This window comes from Lissotriton vulgaris, chromosome 8 (genome assembly GCF_964263255.1).
Source record: "Lissotriton vulgaris chromosome 8, aLisVul1.2, whole genome shotgun sequence".
In the NCBI taxonomy this organism is placed as follows: Eukaryota; Metazoa; Chordata; class Amphibia; order Caudata; family Salamandridae; genus Lissotriton; species Lissotriton vulgaris.
Window position 1 is genome coordinate 25,057,459 of NC_141696.1, and position 19,996 is coordinate 25,077,454.

General features: G+C 49.8%; 1 protein-coding gene across 1 annotated transcript in view; it reads left to right on the forward strand.

Annotated features, from left to right (window-relative positions):
* The window catches only part of LOC147693280 (pepsin A-like), a 41,631-nt gene extending 38,913 nt beyond the window's left edge, over window positions 1–2,718 (forward strand). The window contains exons 5-6 of the mRNA XM_086935889.1: window positions 1,264–1,321; window positions 2,543–2,718. Of these exons, the coding sequence (XP_086792015.1) occupies window positions 1,264–1,321; window positions 2,543–2,718 (234 nt within the window). The remainder of the gene's footprint in view (window positions 1–1,263; window positions 1,322–2,542) is intronic.
* Window positions 2,719–19,996: the final 17,278 nt, after the last annotated feature.

Here is a 19,996-nt window from a genome sequence, read left to right on the forward strand (position 1 = left end):
GCGCTGCAATGCCCAACGGGTCCTCCCATCCCGCGAAGGATATCATGCTTCATCATTGGGCGTTTGCTCCTCGTAGGGCCGGCGCTGCAATGCCCAACGGGCCCTCACACCCCCGAAGGATGTCATGCTTCATCATTGGGCGTTTGCTCCTCGTAGGGCCGGCGCTGCAATGCCCAACGGGCCCTCACACCCCCCGAAGGATGTCATGCTTCATCATTAGGCGTTTGCTCCTCGTAGGGCCGGCGCTGCAATGCCCAACGGGCCCTCACACCCCCCGAAGGATGTAATGCTTCATCATTGGGAGTTTGCTCCTCGTAGGGCCAGCGCTGCAATGCCCGACGGGCCCTCACACCCCCCGAAGGATGTCATGCTTCATCATTGGGCGTTTGCTCCTCGTAGGGCCGGCGCTGCAATGCCCAATGGGTCCCCCGAAGGGTCGCTTTAGCGGAGATCTTTTGCAAAACAGGTGCTCTGCAGCTTCCCCAACTGCCTGCTTCCTCCTTCAATACTCTGGAACTTAATAATGACAGGCAGCAGACATAGTCAAATACAGTGGACGGGTAGAATTAATGGCACTTTAAGTCACAAAATAGCACTGCTTGCCCATTCACATAGGAATTACATTCCCTGGATTCTTTCTATTCAAGGAAATAAAAACAGGACTGAGTAAAAAAAAAGCTGTGGGTGGTGAACTCCACTATGCGATGGTGGGTGGAGTTTTACCACACTCCGCAATTCAAGCGCGGCACAGAGTGGCAAAAACTCCCAAGATGCCGGCAGAGTGGAGTTCACTGCCCAGCCCAAACAAACGCTAACGTTCACGGCGCAAAATGTTGTTGTTTGTTATTGTTTGCTCAGTGACAGCATTGTCAGGATAGAATCAATAATGACAGCCTGGCTGGGATTTGGCATGGTAACATGGGTGACATGTATTATGTAAACAACATCCCCCCTTTGTTTAGTTAGAGGAACATGTCGCTGACACTGTCGAGGTCGCCCCAAGCCAAAATTCAAGCTCAGCTGATACCTGCTTTCCCCCTGAGAAGGAGGGTGCCCAGCTCTCCACCAAGGCGGGCTCCCAGATTAAACATACCCAGAGGTAACTGGGGAGTTCCATCACCCGACAGGGATTCTGGCAGATTCACCCACCCTAAGCATAATAAGATTTGGAGCACTAGGAAGGACCATAAACTATAACTTTACTTCCACAAAAGCATATAATCTAAGTAACAGCATGATCATTGAACTGTTCCTTTTCTTTAGCATTCTTGTGATGCTGATTACCCTCTTTTGTTTCCTTCTATTGATAATTGCAGCACAGGTATTTTAAACAAGAATCTTATTGCTTCAATAAATATTGAAATGCCAAGTTGAGTATTTCTTGCGTCACTCTTCAGAGATGCATCAGTAACCAGAGGAGAGGGTTCGAGACCTCCTTCCATGATTTCATTGGGGAGTTAGGATTGTCATATTCTGAGGTTGCACTTACCACCGATTCCTGGCTAGGTTAGGGGTAAAGCTGTTGCCTTGTGAGCTTGCCAGGCCTAAGCCAACATATCCGGATGGTGTGACAGTTCTGGTATTTGTGTTGTCCGACAAACTCACAGTTTTACTGAGAAAGTATGAACCATACAACAAAAGAAGCGCTAAAGAAACTTTCACAGACAGATGCAAAGTTGTTCTAGAAGGTGAAGGAAGTGCTGGAAGCCAAGTTCAATCCAATGCTGAATGTTGATTATGAAAGGTAGATCTTCAACAAAGCATGACAACAGACTGGTGAAACAATGGATGAATCTGTTGAAAGACTCGATGCACCCATCAAGCATTGCAAGTTCTGTGACTTCACCGATGAAGAAGCCATGCACCTCAAAATCACTGTTGGCTGCCCTTCAGACTCGTTTAGAAGACGCATGTTGAGAGAGACGCTGAGGAGGTTGTTTACAAGCCCAGTGCACTGCCGGAACGTCACTTTTCTGACATTTCGATGCCGCACAGTGTAGGCCCACATCTACGAGGCCATGGAGAGCCGCCCTGGGTGGCTTTTCATGGCCTCATCGAAATGGTGTAAGGCAACGCAGCACAAGTTGCTGCTTTGCCTCACATTGCCTGGGGGAGGAGAGCCATGGGCATTGCCCTGGGAGAGCAGAGCCATGGGCATTGCCCTGGGGGAGGAGAGCCATGGGCATTGCCTGGGGGAGGAGAGCCATGGGCATTGCCTGGGGGGGGAGAGCCATGGGCATTGCCTTGGGGGTTCCCACTCACCGCCGACGGACACATTCCCAGATTTACAATATAGCTTAAATCTGGGAATGCATCAAAGTGCCTCGATTCCCCTGGGGTGAAGTAACGGTTGTTGGTGAAAAGGCAGGCGTCCCTCTATACACAAAACAACCTGATTTCAATGCATGCACCCTTGCACCCTGGTTCAAGGGTGCCTGAGGTGGCTCTAGGCAGCTATTCGTGCGCCAGAACAGTGTAAAAAGACAGGAATCCACTCTAGCTCATTGATATGGTGCATTCCTGACCTTGTCATTTGACACAGGGCAGGTCAGCAAAGTGCCGCGCAGTGCTGCCCTGCCGCAAATTGTTGTAAATGAGGCCCAGAGTCTAGAGAAACAGCTGATAGCTGTGAAAGCAGAACAACAACCTGATGACATGGAAGCAGGTACAGCACACACTGAATCAGCGTTGACCATAAAAAGCAAACACAAGCGCTAAACAGATATATACAAGTCGATGTCATTGGAGAAAATAAAACTATGCTCCCAATGTCGATTTTCCTTTCCCCATGAAGGCAAATGTCCAGCCGTAGGACAAATCTGCAAGGGTTGTGGGAAATAGAGCAAAACAAAAGGGGATGATGGACGGAGCGTTTGAGCAAATCAAACACTCACCCCCGGTCAACTGATCTGGGTTTAATCCATCACCATTCTTTAGCTCACTCAGCCACCCCAGTTCAGACATGGCCATATGCAAATCAGTCTGACCCTGTGCCTCATGGGAACAGTCCAGCCCGAACTGCCAAGCCATGTCTTCCCTGGACTGGAAACAAGCATCCTGGGACCGGTTTCGGATTCATAATCCTCATCAGCCAGGCTATCTTGAATCCAGTGGCCAAGTGAGCAAGGGACTCACATCTGAGCATACCCTGCCAATTCAGGGCAAACAAAGCGAAACAAAAGGGGATGATGGACGGAGCGTTTGAGCAAATCAAACACTCACCCCCAGTCAACTGATCTGGGTTTAATCCATCACCATTCTTTAGCTCACTCAGCCACCCCAGTTCAGACATGGCCATATGCAAATCAGTCTGACCCTGCGCCTCATGGGAACAGTCCAGCCCGAACTGCCAAGCCATGTCTTCCCTGGACCGGAAACAAGCATCCTGGGACCGGTTTCGGATTCATAATCCTCATCAGCCAGGCTATCTTGAATCCAGTGGCCAAGTGAGCAAGGGACTCACATCTGAGCATACCCTGCCAATTCAGGGCAAACAAAGCGAAACAAAAGGGGATGATGGACGGAGCGTTTGAGCAAATCAAACACTCACCCCCAGTCAACTGATCTGGGTTTAATCCATCACCATTCTTTAGCTCACTCAGCCACCACAGTTCAGACATGGCCATATGCAAATCAGTATGACCCTGTGCCTCATGGGAACAGTACAACCCGAACTGCCAAGCCATGTCTTCCCTGGACCGGAAACAAGCATCCTGGGACCGGTTTCGGATTCATAATCCTCATCAGCCAGGCTATCTTGAATCCAGTGGCCAAGTGAGCAAGGGACTCACGTCTGAGCATACCCTGCCAATTTAGTGCCTAGGGCGAGGAAGGCAAGACAGGGCAGTAAAGCTCTCTCAATAGCTGGACCGTCTCTTTGGAACAGCCTTCCTAATTCCTTAAGGCTTTGCACAGAATACCTTCCTTTCAGGAAGATGCTAAAGACCTTCCTTTTTAGCTCTTAGACAGCTTACGTTCTCCCGATTGCACTGTGGCAGATGTCAAAAGCGCGGAGATGCTCCCATGGGAGTCGATACCAGCGCTATACAAGCCAGTAAATAAATAAATAAATAAATAGGGCGAACAAAGCTAAACAAAAGGGGATGATGGACGGAGCGTTTGAGCAAATCAAACACTCACCCCCAGTCACCTGATCTGGGTTTAATCCATCACCATTCTTTAGCTCACTCAGCCACCCCGGTTCAGACATGGCCATATGCAAATCAGTCTGACCCTGTGCCTCATGGGAACACTCCAGCCCGAACTGCCAAGCCAATGTCTTCCCTGGACCGGAAACAAGCATCCTGGGACCGGTTTCAGATTCATAATCCTCATCAGCCAGGCTATCTTGAATCCAGTGGCCAAGTGAGCAAGGGACTCACATCTGAGCATACCCTGCCAATTCAGGGCAAACAAAGCGAAACAAAAGGGGATGATGGACGGAGCGTTTGAGCAAATCAAACACTCACCCCAGTCAACTGATCTGGGTTTAATCCATCACCATTCTTTAGCTCACTCAGCCACCCCAGTTCAGACATGGCCATATGCAAATCAGTATGACCCTGTGCCTCATGGGAACAGTACAACCCGAACTGCCAAGCCATGTCTTCCCTGGACCGGAAACAAGCATCCTGGGACCGGTTTCGGATTCATAATCCTCATCAGCCAGGCTATCTTGAATCCAGTGGCCAAGTGAGCAAGGGACTCACGTCTGAGCATACCCTGCCAATTTAGGGCGAACAAAGCTAAACAAAAGGGGATGATGGACGGAGCGTTTGAGCAAATCAAACACTCACCCCCAGTCACCTGATCTGGGTTTAATCCATCACCATTCTTTAGCTCACTCAGCCACCCCAGTTCAGACATGGCCATATGCAAATCAGTCTGACCCTGTGCCTCATGGGAACAGTCCAGCCCGAACTGCCAAGCCATGTCTTCCCTGTACCGGAAACAAGCATCCTGGGACCGGATTCGGATTCATAATCCTCATCAGCCAGGCTATCTTGAATCCAGTGGCCAAGTGAGCAAGGGACTCACGTCTGAGCATACCCTGCCAACTTAGGGCGAACAAAGCGAAACAAAAGGGGATGATGGACGGAGGGTTTGAGCAGATCAAACACTCACCCCCAATCAACTGATCTGGGTTTAATCCATCACCATTCTTTAGCTCACTCAGCCACCCCAGTTCAGACATGGCCATATTCAAATCAGTCTGACCCTGTGCCTCATGGGAACAGTCCAGCCCGAAATGCCATGCCATGTCTTCCCTGGACCGGAAACAAGCATCCTGGGACCGGTTTCAGATTCATAATCCTCATCAGCCAGGCTATCTTGAATCCAGTGGCCAAGTGAGCAAGGGACTCACATCTGAGCATACCCTGCCAACTTAGGGCGAACAAAGCGAAACAAAAGGGGATGATGGACGGAGCGTTTGAGCAAATCAAACACTCACCCCCAGTCAACTGATCTGGGCTTAATCCATCACCATTCTTTAGCTCACTCAGCCACCCCAGTTCAGGCATGGCCAAATGCAAATCAGTCTGACCCTGTGCCTCATGGGAACAGTCCAGCCCGAACTGCCAAGCCATGTCTTCCCTGGACCGGAAACAAGCATCCTGGGACCAGTTTCGGATTCATAATCCTCATCAGCCAGGCTATCTTGAATCCAGTGGCCAAGTGAGCAAGGGACTCACGTCTGAGCATACCCTGCCAATTTAGGGCGAACAAAGCGAAACAAAAGGGGATGATGGACGGAGCGTTTGAGCAAATCAAACACTCACCCCCAGTCAACTGATCTGGGTTTAATCCATCACCATTCTTTAGCTCACTCAGCCACCCCAGTTCAGGCATGGCCATATGCAAATCAGTCTGACCCTGTACCTCATGGGAACAGTACAACCCTTAGGCCACGCCCACCCGCCCACCTCAGTATAAAACGCTGCCGACAGCGCTACTAAACCAGAACCTTGCCAACTCCTGAGGCGGAAGCCGGGAGACCACTTGATCTTAAAAATTGTATTTTTGTGTCACCAATTTGATAATTATTTGTATTTTAAATTGCACTCACCCGTCTGGCACCACCGGAGCGGGCTCTAGAACCGCCTAAACAGCGATCTCTTCGCTGCACCGAACGAACAAAAACAAAACAAATCTGCCGCCATTGACGGCGAGGAATCGAGGCCACGCCTACCCTTAGGCCACGCCCACCCGCCCACCTCAGTATAAAACGCTGCCGACAGCGCTACTAAACCAGAACCTTGCCAACTCCTGAGGCGGAAGCCGGGAGACCACTTGATCTTAAAAATTGTATTTTTGTGTCACCAATTTGATAATTATTTGTATTTTAAATTGCACTCACCCGTCTGGCACCACCGGAGCGGGCTCTAGAACCGCCTAAACAGCGATCTCTTCGCTGCACCGAACGAACAAAAACAAAACAAATCTGCCGCCATTGACGGCGAGGAATCGAGGCCACGCCTACCCTTAGGCAACGCCCACCCGCCCACCTCAGTATAAAACGCTGCCGGCAGCGCTACTAAACCAGAACCTTGCCAACTCCTGAGGCGGTAGCCGGGAGACCACTTGATCTTAAAAATTTTATTTTTGTGTCACCAATTTGATAATTATTTGTATTTTAAATTGCACTCACCCGTCTGGCACCACCGGAGCGGGCTCTAGAACCGCCTAAACAGCGATCTCTTCGCTGCACCGAACGAACAAAAACAAAACAAATCTGCCGCCATTGACGGCGAGGAATCGAGGCCACGCCTACCCTTAGGCCACGCCCACCCGCCCACCTCAGTATAAAACGCTGCCGACAGCGCTACTAAACCAGAACCTTGCCAACTCCTGAGGCGGAAGCTGGGAGACCACTTGATCTTAAAAATTGTATTTTTGTGTCACCAATTTGATAATTATTTGTATTTTAAATTGCACTCACCCGTCTGGCACCACCGGAGCGGGCTCTAGAACCGCCTAAACAGCGATCTCTTCGCTGCACCGAACGACAAAAACAAGACAAATCTGCCGCCATTGACGGCGAGGAATCGAGGCCACGCCTACCCTTAGGCCACGCCCACCCGCCCCTTTTCCACCCTTAAAAAATGTGCAATTACCGGACGCGCCGTCAGCGCGCCGAAGGCGCGCCAAAGGCAAGCCCGTCTGGGCCCGTCCGGGCCCAGCCGGCCCTAGGCCCAGCCACTCTGCCCCTCGTAGCCAAAAACGACCGGACCTACACCCGTGAGGACCTATTAGCCTTAAACATCAAAAAACATCCCTCCTGTTCGCGCATCCTGAAGGGTGATACTCAATTCTCCGGATGTAACATCTGCAACCCCTCCGAACAAAACCCTGCTCCCAAGGGCTTGCTCCTAGGCCTACTTAACTGCAGGTCGCTCGTGAAACATTCCCACGAAGTGAACCTCCTAATCACAAACTATGCCCTAGATATTTAGTTTCTTACAGAAACCTGGCTCACCCCTAGCAGTGGCCCCGACACCGTCCTAGCACTCCCCCCCGGGTACTTCATATGCTCACTGAATAGACCAGAGGGCAGGGGAGGCGGACTGGCCATAATCCTTAAGGACGGCTTCACCTGTAGAGCATCTGACGGTAACATCAAGGGATACGAAAGCTGCCACTATACGATACAAATATCCCCAGTTACCTCGCTGTCAGGAACACTGGTATACCGCCCGCCAGGCAATTTAGCAGACTTCCCGAACAAAATTACGGATCAGACCTCCATTAAATGTACGTCTACCACCAACTACATATTACTGGGAGACCTTAATGTACATTTCTTGGACCCGGCTGACAAGCAGGCCAGTGAATTACTTCAGGACTTCGCCTCCATGGGCCTTGACCTTAAAAACCCACAGGCCACTCATGAAAGAGGGCAACTGCTAGATCCCATCTTCTCTAATATACCCGACCTGAAAACCCTTGACCATATCCCCCTTCCCTGGACGGACCACTTCTTGGTCCCCCTAGTATGGGACATCATTACTCCCCCCCTCAACCTCCCAAATTCAGAACGCATACCAGACGATGGCAGAAACTGGAACCAGACGTATGGGCAGCCAAACTCAGGGAAAATGTTCCCGACCCCTCTCAAAACACCATAGTAGGGGACAAAGAATTTAACACCTGGATCACCCAATCGCTCAATGCCATTCTGCCAAAAACTCACTCTCTGAAACACACCAAGAGAGTGAACCCCTCACCCTGGTATACCCCGGAACTCAACCTCCTGCGTAAGGCTTGTAAAAAGAATGAACGCCTTTGGAGGAAGGAAAAAACAGAGGGAAATAAAGAAACGTTCCGTACCTCTGTAAAATCCTATAAAAAAGAGCTCCGCAATACTAAAATCTGTTTTTACGAAGACAGAATTAAAAACGCCGCCTGCTCGGCTCACGAAACCTACTCCGTTCTTAAAGAACTCCTCCAGGCCCCCGATCCCCCACTAAAACCTCTCGACCCCAAACAAGCTGAAACCAAATGTAACAACTTAGCCACCTTCTTTGACGAGAAGATTAAAAAAATTCTCCTTGCTATACCCCCCCCCGAACCCGCCCACACGGATCAGGATCTCACCATTACCACCACTAATCCTCCCCTTCCGTCGTCCAGCCCTCAACCCTCCCTGGACGTCTTTGGCCCTGTAACAACGGAAGAGGTAGGGGCAACCTTGGCCTCAATTAAAAGTGGCTCCCCCCTCGACCCTGCACCCCTCCGCTTCCTGAAAAAAGTGTCGAGCACCATCATCCCTCCCCTCACGGCTCTAATCAACTCCTCCCTTTCGGAGGGTATAGTTCCCCCTAGCTGGAAAGCGGCCGCAGTCAAAGGCCTTTTGAAAAAACCCTCCCTAGACCCACAGGACCTTTCCAACTATAGGCCCATCTCCCTTCTCCCAGGAAACAGCAAGATCGTGGAGAAGCTGGTGAACAAGCAATTATCACTTTACCTAGAGAGTAACAACCTACTAGGAATCTCCCAGACAGGATTCCGTCCAGGTCAGGGCACGGACATCGCCCTCCTGGCCGCAGTGGAGAAGGCCAGAAGCATTTTGGACAAGGGAGGATCAGTGGCAGTGATCCTCCTGGACCTCAGTGCGGCCTTCGACACTGTAGACCACCTCACCCTAATCCACCGACTGGGAGAAATTGGACTGAAGGGCATGGCCTTGAAGTGGCTAAAATCCTTCTTATCAGGACGCTCCTTTCAGGTACGGGAAAATGACAGCCACTCACCTACCATCCCCCTTCGATGTGGAGTACCGCAGGGCTCATCCCTGAGCCCTACGTTATTCAACGTATACATGGCCCCACTGGAGAAGAGGGTCAGCTCGTTCGGCGTGTCAGTTATTAACTACGCCGACGACACCCAGGTGGTCGTTACCCTCTCACACCCCCACCAAGCCCCCTCTGATCTTCACAGCTGCCTCTCCGAAGTCCACCGATGGATGAATCTCTCATCGCTGAAGTTGAACGGGTCCAAGACTGAGATACTCTTGATGGGCCACAAGGGGCCCTCCCTGCCACCTCACCTTTGGCCTAGCTGCCTAGGCGACCCTCCCGCACCCAAGGACGAGGTCAAGAGCCTTGGAGTGTGGATCGAGAAGGACATGAGCTTTAAAACTCAGGCAAAAAGGACGGCAGGGACATGCTTTGGTCTACTCAGAGCCTGCAGGAAGATCTTCCCCTTGCTCCCAGAAACCGCAAGGAGGCTCCTCATTCAGGGTCTAATCCTGGCAAGATTGGACTACTGTAACGCCATCTACCTGGGAGCCCCCGAAGCCACCTTTAACACTCTGCAGAAAGTCCAAAACGCCGCCGCCCCCCTACTTACGGGCACACCGGCAAGGTCCTCTGCCAGGCCGGCGCTTAAGTATCTCCACTGGCTCCCAGTCAGAGAAAGGGTCGTCTTCAAGGCCCTCTGCTTGGCCCATAAAACCCTCAATAACAACGCCCCCCCCCCTTCTCAAAGAACTCCTAATCCCCTACAAGGCAGAGAGAGATCTCCGTTCTAGTGGAGAAAATCTGATCTTGGCTCCCAGAGTCAAAAAAGCCAAGACCGGTGGCCGTCGTTTCTCGGTCCACACGGCCAAACATTGGAACCACTTACCACGGAAACTTAGGACAGAACTGAACCACCTACAGTTCAGAAAAACTTTAAAGACTCTCCTTTTCCCGTAAACAGAATCTCGTTAGAAGGCCGAAACCCCTGGAGAAGCAGGTTAGCGCTGGGATGCTCTCTGAGTTACTACGCGCTTTATAAAACCATTAAATAATAATAATAATAATAATAATAATAATAATTGCCAAGCCATGTCTTCCCTGGACTGGAAACGAGCATCCTGGGACCGGTTTCGGATTCATAATCCTCCTCAGCCAGGCTATCTTGAATCCAGTGGCCAAGTGAGCAAGGGACTCACATCTGAGCATACCCTGCCAACTTAGGGCGAACAAAGCGAAACAAAAGGGGATGATGGACGGAGCGTTTGAGCAAATCAAACACTCACCCCCAGTCACCTGATCTGGGTTTAATCCATCACCATTCTTTAGCTCACTCAGCCACCCGAGTTCAGACATGGCCATATGCAAATCAGTCTGACCCTGTGCCTCATGGGAACAGTCTAGCCCGAACTGCCACGCCATGTCTTCCCTGTACCGGAAACAAGCATCCTGGGACCGGTTTCGGATTCATAATCCTCATCAGCCAGGCTATCTTGAATCCAGTGGCCAAGTGAGCCAGGGACTCACGTCTGAGCATACCCTGCCAACTTAGGGCGAACAAAGCGAAACAAAAGGGGATGATGGACGGAGCGTTTGAGCAAATCAAACACTCACCCCCAGTCAACTGATCTGGGTTTAATCCATCACCATTTTTTAGCTCATTCAGCCACCCCAGTTCAGACATGGCCATATGCAAATCAGTCTGATCCTGTGCCTCATGGGAACAGTCCAGCCCGAACTGCCAAGCCATGTCTTCCCTGTACCGGAAACAAGCATCCTGGGACCGGTTTCGGATTCATAATCCTCATCAGCCAGGCTATCTTGAATCCAGTGGCCAAGTGTGCAAGGGACTCACGTCTGAGCATACCCTGCCAATTTAGGGTGAACAAAGCGAAACAAAAGGGGATGATGGACGGAGCGTTTGAGCAAATCAAACACTCACCCCCAGTCAACTGATCTGGGTTTAATCTATCACCATTCTTTAGCTCACTCAGCCACCCCAGTTCAGACATGGCCATATGCAAATCAGTCTGACCCTGTGCCTCATGGGAACAGTCCAGCAAGAACTGCCACGCCATGTCTTCCCTGGACCGGAAACAAGCATCCTGGGACCGTTTTCGGATTCATAATCCTCATCAGCCAGGCTATCTTGAATCCAGTGGCCAAGTGAGCAAGGGACTCACGTCTGAGCATACCCTGCCTACTTAGGACGAACAAAGCGAAACAAAAGGGGATGATGGACGGAGCGTTTGAGCAAATCAAACACTCACCCCTAAGGAAGACCTTTCTTCAAAAGACTTCTCTGTCACTCTTCAATGTCTGAACCTCACCTCTTATGTCACAGCCCCGACCCACGTGCATGGTCATATACTTGACCAAATCTGGTCGTCTTGTCCCCTTGCTTTACCTCCCTCCATCTCTCCCTGTGTCTGGTCTGATCACTCTATTATCTCTTTTTCTGTTCACTTAGGTATGGTTGTCAAACCCTCTCCCCCTAAAAACCTTCTAGCTCGCAACTGGAACCAAACCGATCTTGATTCCCTTTCACTCTCTTTGGTATCCTCTGCTCCTGATCTTACTTGTCTCCCCCTTGAATCTCAGGCCAAAGCCATAAGTACATGGCTTGCTGCTTCGTGTGACCGTGTGGCCCCGCTTAAAAAGATCAAAGCGGTTCGTCCATACGACGCGCACAAATGGTTCTCCACTGAGCTCAAGGCACTAAAACTTGATCTCAGGCGGGCGGAACGCCTTTGGAGACGTCAGTATTCCCCTCCTCTGCGAGTTCAGTACAGACAACTCCTTACCAACTACAAAAAAGCAGTCCTTAATGCCAAAACCTCTTACTTCACGGAGAGAGTATCGCTCTCCGTGAATAAACCTCGTGAAATCTTCTCTTTGGTTCGCAATCTTGCCACTTCTGATCGCTCCTCCCCCAGCCTGGTTCCCTCCCAACCCCTCTGTCTGTCACTTAATAACTTTTTTATCGACAAGATTGCGAAAATTAAAGCTGACATTCCTACTGTGCCTCAGCCTACCCTCACCAGCCCTGCCACTCCCCCTTCCTCTTCCCTCGACACTTTCCCCCCTATCTCCCTTGACTTGTTTCACAACTACCTGTCTAAAGTTAAATCTGGCTCTCCTTTGGACGGTGTTCCTGCACGGATCCTCAAAATCCTCTTCACTAATTGTCCTGGTCCTCCCCTCTCTTTTCTCAACTCCTCACTGGCCTCCGGTGCTGTCCCCTCTTCCTTCAAATCTGCTGTTGTCCTCCCTATTCTAAAAAAACCTGGTCTAGATCCTTCCCTCCCCGCTAATTTCCGTCCCATTTCCCTTCTTCCCTACCTGGGTAAGATCCTAGAGACCCACGTCACCTCCTGCCTCTCCTCATACATCGAGGACAATGGCCTTTTAGCTTCCCACCAGGCGGGCTTCCGCCCTGGCCATTCTACAGAAGCGGTGGTTCTAGCGGTCTTGGATGAACTCAAGGGCAAGGCAGATGTTAACCTTCCCCAAGCCTTGGTGCTTCTCGATTTGTCCGCTGCGTTTGACACGGTCGACCATTCCATTCTTCTCGACCGTGTCTGCGCAGCGGGCATTCGGGGCGCAGCCCTCTCCTGGCTAGCATCCTTTCTTCAGGATAGGCATCAGGCTGTTCATCTCTCTGGTTTTTCTGCCCCTTCCTGTTCGGTCACTTGTGGTGTTCCTCAGGGCTCTTCTCTTTCCCCTCTCCTCTTTAATCTGTATATCTGTCCCCTTGTTTCTTCTCTTCTCAAGCTGGGGGTCTCTGTATACAATTACGCAGATGACCTCCAGCTTGTCTTTGATCTATCTTCCTCTCCTGATTCTATTCCCAAGTTCAGTTCCACCCTTATCTTTATCTCGGAGTGGATGAGCGCCAACCATCTTAAGCTCAACCCCGATAAGACGGAACTTGTCCTCACGGGTGGTCCTTCTAACCCTTGGTCCCCTGCACATTGGCCCCCCTCCTTTGGCCCCCCCCCCACGCCTTCTCCCTCTGTTCGCACCCTTGGCATTAAAGTCAGCTCTGACTTAACCATGCACAGCCAGATCAGCTCTGTTGTGTCTTCATGTTTCCTCTCCCTCCGTCTTATTCGGAAAATATCTCGCTTTTTCACCATCGACGCGCTTAAAACCATAGTCTTGGCTTTAGTCATCTCACGCCTCGACTATGGCAATGGCCTGTACGTGGGTATCCCCTCCCACGAATCCCGACGTTTACAGGCCATTCAAAACCAGGCTGCCCGTCTCATTCTCTCCCTCCCCAAATCCTCTCACATTACCCCGGCTCTGAAATCCCTTCACTGGCTCCCCATCCGCTTCAGATCCCTTTTCAAACTTGCTTGCTTTGCCTTTCGCGCCCACTCCCGCTCTGCCCCTGCCTACATCACTTCCCTCATTTCTTCCTATGTTCCCAGTCGCACTCTCCGCTCTTCCTCTCTCTCCCTTCTTCACATTCCCCGCTTCCGCAAATCCAGATCCGGGGGCACTCGTCTTTCCGTCTTGGCCCCCCAGTTCTGGAATAGTCTCCCACTTCATCTTCGCTCCACTCCTATTTTCAGCCATTTCCGTAAAGCCTTAAAAACTTTTCTTTTTTCTTTGGCTTTCCCTTCTTAGGTCCCCTGTGTCCCCCTCCGTGAGTTCTGACCCAGGTCCCCCAGCGCCAGGAAGCCGCTTGGCAGCAGTGCGCTTTATTAAATATTGTTTTCATTTCATTTCATTTCACCCCCAGTCAACTGATCTGGGTTTAATCCATCACCATTCTTTAGCTCACTCAGCCACCCCAGTTCAGACATGGCCATATGCAAATCAGTCTGACCCTGTGCCTCATGGGAACAGTCCAGCAAGAACTGCCACGCCATGTCTTCCCTGGACCGGAAACAAGCATCCTGGGACCGGTTTTGGATTCATAATCCTCATCAGCCAGGCTATCTCGAATCCAGTGGCCAAGTGAGCAAGGGACTCACGTCTGAGCATACCCTGCCAACTTAGGGCGAACAAAGCGAAACAAAAGGGGATGATGGACGGAGCGTTTGAGCAAATCAAACACTCACCCCCAGTCAACTGATCTGGGTTTAATCCATCACCATTCTTTAGCTCACTCAGCCATCCCAGTTCAGACATGACCATATGCAAATCAGTCTGACCCTGTGCTTCATGGGAACAGTCCAGCCCGAACTGCCAAGCTATGTCTTCCCTGGACCGGAAACAAGCATCCTGGGACCGGTTTCAGATTCATAATCCTCATCACCCAGGCTATCTTGAATCCAGTGACTAAGTGAGCAAGGGACTCACGTCTGAGCATACCCTGCCAACTTAGGGCGAACAAAGCGAAACAAAAGGGGATGATGGACAGAGCGTTTAAGCAAATTAAACACTCACCCCCAGTCAACTGATCTGGGTTTAATCCATCACCATTCTTTAGCTCACTCAGCCACCCCAGTTCAGACATGGCCATATGCAGATCAGTCTGACACTGTGCCTCATGGGAACAGTCCAGCCCGAATTGCCAAGCCATGTCTTCCCTGGACCAGAAACAAGCATCCTGGGACCGGTTTCGGATTCATAAGCCTCATCAGCCAGGCTATCTTGAATCAAGTGGCCAAGTGAGCAAGGGACCCACGTCTGAGCATACCCTGCCAACTTAGGGCGAACAAAGCGAAACAAAAGGGGATGATGGACGGAGCGTTTGAGCAAATCAAACACTCACCCCCAGTCAACTGATCTGGGTTTAATCCATCACCATTCTTTAGCTCACTCAGCCACCCCAGTTCAGACATGGCCATATGCAAATCAGTCTGACCCTGTGCCTCATGGGAACAGTCCAGCCCGAACGGTCAAGCCATGTCTTCCCTGGACCGGAAACAAGCATCCTGGGACCGGTTTTGGATTCATAATCCTCATCAGCCAGGCTATCTTGAATACAGTGGCCAAGTGAGCAAGGGATTCACGTCTGAGCATATCCTGCCAACTTAGGGCGAACATAGCGAAACAAAAGGGGATGATGGACGGAGCGTTTGAGCAAATCAAACACTCACCCCCAGTCAACTGATCTGGGTTTAATCCATCACCATTCTTTAGCTCACTCAGCCACCCCAGTTCTGACAATGCCATATGCAAATCAGTCTGGCCCTGTGCCTCATGGGAACAGTCCAGCCCGAACTGCCAAGCCATGTCTTCCCTGGACCGGAAACAAGCATCCTGGGACCGGTTTCGGATTCATAATCCTCATCAGCCAGGCTATCTTGAATCCAGTGGACAAGTGAGCAAGGGACTCACGTCTGAGCATACGCTGCCAACTTAGGGCGAACAAAGCGAAACAAAAGGGGATGATGGACGGAGCGTTTGAGCAAATCAAACACTCACCCCCAGTCAACTGATCTGGGTTTAATCCTTCACCATTCTTTAGCTAACTCAGCCACCCCAGTTCAGACATGGCCATATGCAAATCAGTCTGACCCTGTGCCTCATGGGAACAGTCCAGCCCGAACTGCCAAGCCATATCTTCCCTGGACCGGAAACAAGCATCCTGGGACCGGTTTCAGATTCATAATCCTCATCAGCCAGGCTATCTTGAATCCAGTGGCCAAGTGAGCAAGGGACTCACGTCTGAGCATACCCTGCCAATTTAGGGCAAACAAAGCGAAACAAAAGGGGATGATGGACGGAGCGTTTGAGCAAATCAAACACTCACCCCCAGTCAACTGAGCTGGGTTTAATCCTTCACCATTCTTTAGCTCACTCAGCCACCCCAGTTCAGACATGGCCATATGCAAATCAGTCTGACCCTGTGCCTCATGGGAACAGTACAGCCCGAACTGCCAAGCCATGTCTTCCCTGGACCGGAAACAAGCATCCTGGGACCGGTTTCAGATTCATAATCCTCATCAGCCAGGCTATCTTGAATCCAGTGGCCAAGTGAGCAAGGGACTCACGTCTGAGCATACCCTGCCAATTTAGGGCAAACAAAGCGAAACAAAAGGGGATGATGGACGGAGCGTTTGAGCAAATCAAACACTCACCCCCAGTCAACTGATCTGGGTTTAATCCATCACCATTCTTTAGCTCACTCAGCCACCCCAGTTCAGACATGGCCATACGCAAATCAAATGAGCAAAGCTCTCGCAACTACAATTTAGTATAATCAAAGACAGAAAAACGTCTCAACAAAGTAAGTGACAGTTCAGTAATAAACAACAGCAGATCTTTGTGTCTTTATCCTTTGGGAAGGTTGTTTATTCGGTCCACATTCAGCCGACACGTGTTTCGTCGTGTTAAAGTTGAGTCAACACGACTCTTCAGGGCTAGTGGTATGACCTACTGGTCAGTAGGTCCGACTTAATGAGCACTTTAGCTTCGAGTAGATAGTTCAGTATATGAGGTTAATAAACCTCGGAAAATAAGCAATGATTCTCCGCTCTGAGTTTAGAGCAATCAGTTTCTCCTCTGTGTAGAAGGTATACTGGATACGTGTGTGTACCAAGCCGTACCGGGAGGGGATCCAATTAAAGGTTTCCAGAAAGTAGTTAAGGTTCGATCCCTCTGTAGGTAGCGAACAAGGTTGTGGTATCCCTCCTCTGTGTGTTCCCGGTCGCCGTGTTTCGAAAGACGGCGACCGGGAACACACAGAGGAGTGATACCACAACCTTGTTCGCTACCTACAGAGGGATCGAACCTTAACTACTTTCTGGAAACCTTTAATTGGATCCCCTCCCGGTACGGCTTGGTACACACACGTATTCAGTATACCTTCTACACAGAGGAGAAACTGATTGCTCTAAACTCAGAGATGAGAATCATTGCTTATTTTCCGAAGTTTATTAACCTCATATACTGAACTATCTACTCGAAGCTAAAGTGCTCATTAAGTCGGACCTACTGACCAGTAGGTCATACCACTAGCCCTGAAGAGTCGTGTTGACTCAACTTTAACACGACGAAACACGTGTCGGCTGAATGTGAACCGAATAAACAACCTTCCCAAAGGATAAAGACACAAAGATCTGCTGTTGTTTATTACTGAACTGTCACTTACGTTGTTGAGACGTTTTTCTGTCTTTGATTATACTAAATTGTGGTTGTGAGAGCTTTGCTCATTTAGTTTGGGAGAGTCTGTTGATTTTCTATTTGAACTGTTAAGGGCTTCTCCGTTCGCTCTTCACGCACCGCACCTTTACTTGTATTTAGATAACCTTATAACGTTTACTCTAGGCAGAGCGCCCCACATCCTCTGTGAGTCTAAAAAACCCTCCACAGCTAGCCATACGCAAATCAGTCTGACCCTGTGCCTCATGGGAACATTCCAGCCCGAACTGCCAAGCAATGTCTTCCCTGGACCGGAAATAAGCATTCTGGGACCGGTTTTAGATTCATAATCCTCATCAGCCAGGCTATCTTGAATCCAGTGGCCAAGTGAGCAGGGGACTCAGGTCTGAGCATACCCTGCCAACTTAGGATGAACAAAGCGAAACAAAAGGGGATGATGGACGGAGCGTTTGAGCAAATCAAACACTCACCCCCAGTCAACTGATCTGGGTTTAATCCATCACCATTCTTTAGCTCACTCAGCCACCCCAGTTCAGACATGGCCATATGCAAATCAGTCTGACCCTGCGCCTCATGGGAACAGTCCAGCCCGAACTGCCAAGCCATGTCTTCCCTGGACCGGAAACAAGCATCCTGGGACCGGTTTCGGATTCATAATCCTCATCAGCAGGGCTATCTTGAATCCAGTGGCCATGTGAGCAAGGAACTCATGTCTGAGCATACCCTGCCAACTTAGGGCGAACAAAGCGAAACAAAAGGGGATGATGGGCGGAGCGTTTGAGCAAATCAAACACTCACCCCCAGTCAACTGATCTGGGTTTAATCCATCACCATTCTTTAGCTCACTCAGCCACCCCAGTTCAGACATGGCCATATGCAAATCAGTCTGACCATGTGCCTCATGGGAACAGTCCAGCCTGAACTGCCAAGCCATGTCTTCCCTGGACCGGAAACAAGCATCCTGGGACCGGTTTCGGATTTATAATCCTCATCAGCAAGGCTATCTTGAATCCAGTGGCCAAGTGGGCAAGGGACTCACGGAAATAGACCCACTTCATATCTGTGTGTCGAGCTAAGGAAAAAACAAGTGTGAAAGAAAAGATGGCTGCAAGTGCATAGCAGAAGCACTCTCACTATGCCCACAAACCAAAAAGCAACATCAGCAATGACAATTGGAGGCCAAGCAAACTCGATCGCTATCAAGTTTGTTGTACAAAGATTCTACTACGTCGTTATCGAGCAACAGCTAAGAATTTGGGTGTGTGCTAATTATGGCTACCAAACGACGGCGTGCACATATGGGGTAAGCTGTCTGTGAAGTAGACCAAAGTTCAAAAACAACTGCCAAACAAGTGCTGAACTTCTTTCAGACACTGTCCCTGAATTAAATTAATGGTGAATGGTCACCCGGTATCCTAAAATCATAGATAGTGGGGCGTTGATTAACATGCCATTAGAAAAGGTCAATAGTCTTTTGCCCGTACCACGCCTCACTTCTTCAGACACAAAGGTATACACATGGGCAGCTTATAAACCGCTAGAAAGTCAATGGTGGTTGACAGCGAAAATGAAACACAAAACACTGTTAAAAGGAGCTACCATTCATGTTCCACAAGTAACCTTGTCTAGTGCATGTTTGCATAGTTTTGCCACAGTGGCTATATGGGGTTAATATCCCTCAACTACAACCTCTGCACTGAATCTGAGATTAAGAGAAAAGTCCAGTTGTTGGTTAATGGTTTGGGAAAACTCAAGAAAATTAATGTACAGCTTCATCTGCTAAGACGTCTGTCCGGTTGCCCAGCAGCACCGTAGAGTTGCTTTCCATCTGCAAGAAGCTGTAGATAAAGCCTTTTGAAACATGACATCATTGAATGTGACATGGGCCCCACGCCATAGGTTGTGCCCATAGTAGTAGTACCAAAAAAAGACAGTGGTGGGGCAGTGCACATTTGTGGTGATATGCGCCAGCCTAACAGCCATTCAGAGGGAGAGACGCCCGGATCACCACATAGTGGATATGATCATAGACTGGGAAGGAGTCAGGGGCATATTACCAAGGGCCTTTTCACCGCTTTGGCAGGACTTTTTCCAGCTAAAGCGGCGAAAATGTCATCGCCCAACACCAGTTAGCGACAGCTTGTAGGCGATAGCGAGCATTTTGGGGCCCGCTTTGCATGTCATCGATAATTATCGCTAATGACATGCAAAGTGGGCGTGCCAAGATGTTAGCGACTGAAAACAGTTGCTAACGTCGCTATCGCCTATTACCTACAAAGGGAAAGCGATGGAAATATTCGCGCTAAGCGCGAATATCTCCAAAAGCTAACACCTGCTAATACCAGTTCTTAGCCATGTTATCCAATGGGAGGTGGATAACATGGCTAAGTGCTGTTTCATGCTAATGCGTGAATATCGCTGTATTGTCAGCGATATTCACGCATTTCGCCTGATTTTTATCGCTTTTGAGATAAACCTTGCTAATAGCAAGTTATCTCAGTGGTAAAAATCGGTGAAGCGCGGCGATAATAATTTTGCCGCTAACCCAATTTAGCGATAAATATCGCTGTTTGTAGGTAATATGCCCCTTAGTCTTTTCCTGACTTGACATAAACAAACGATACCACCAATTGAGTTAGAAGAGAACTACAGATATTTTACCACTTTTTCCACTCTTGTTGGTATGTTCAGATGCA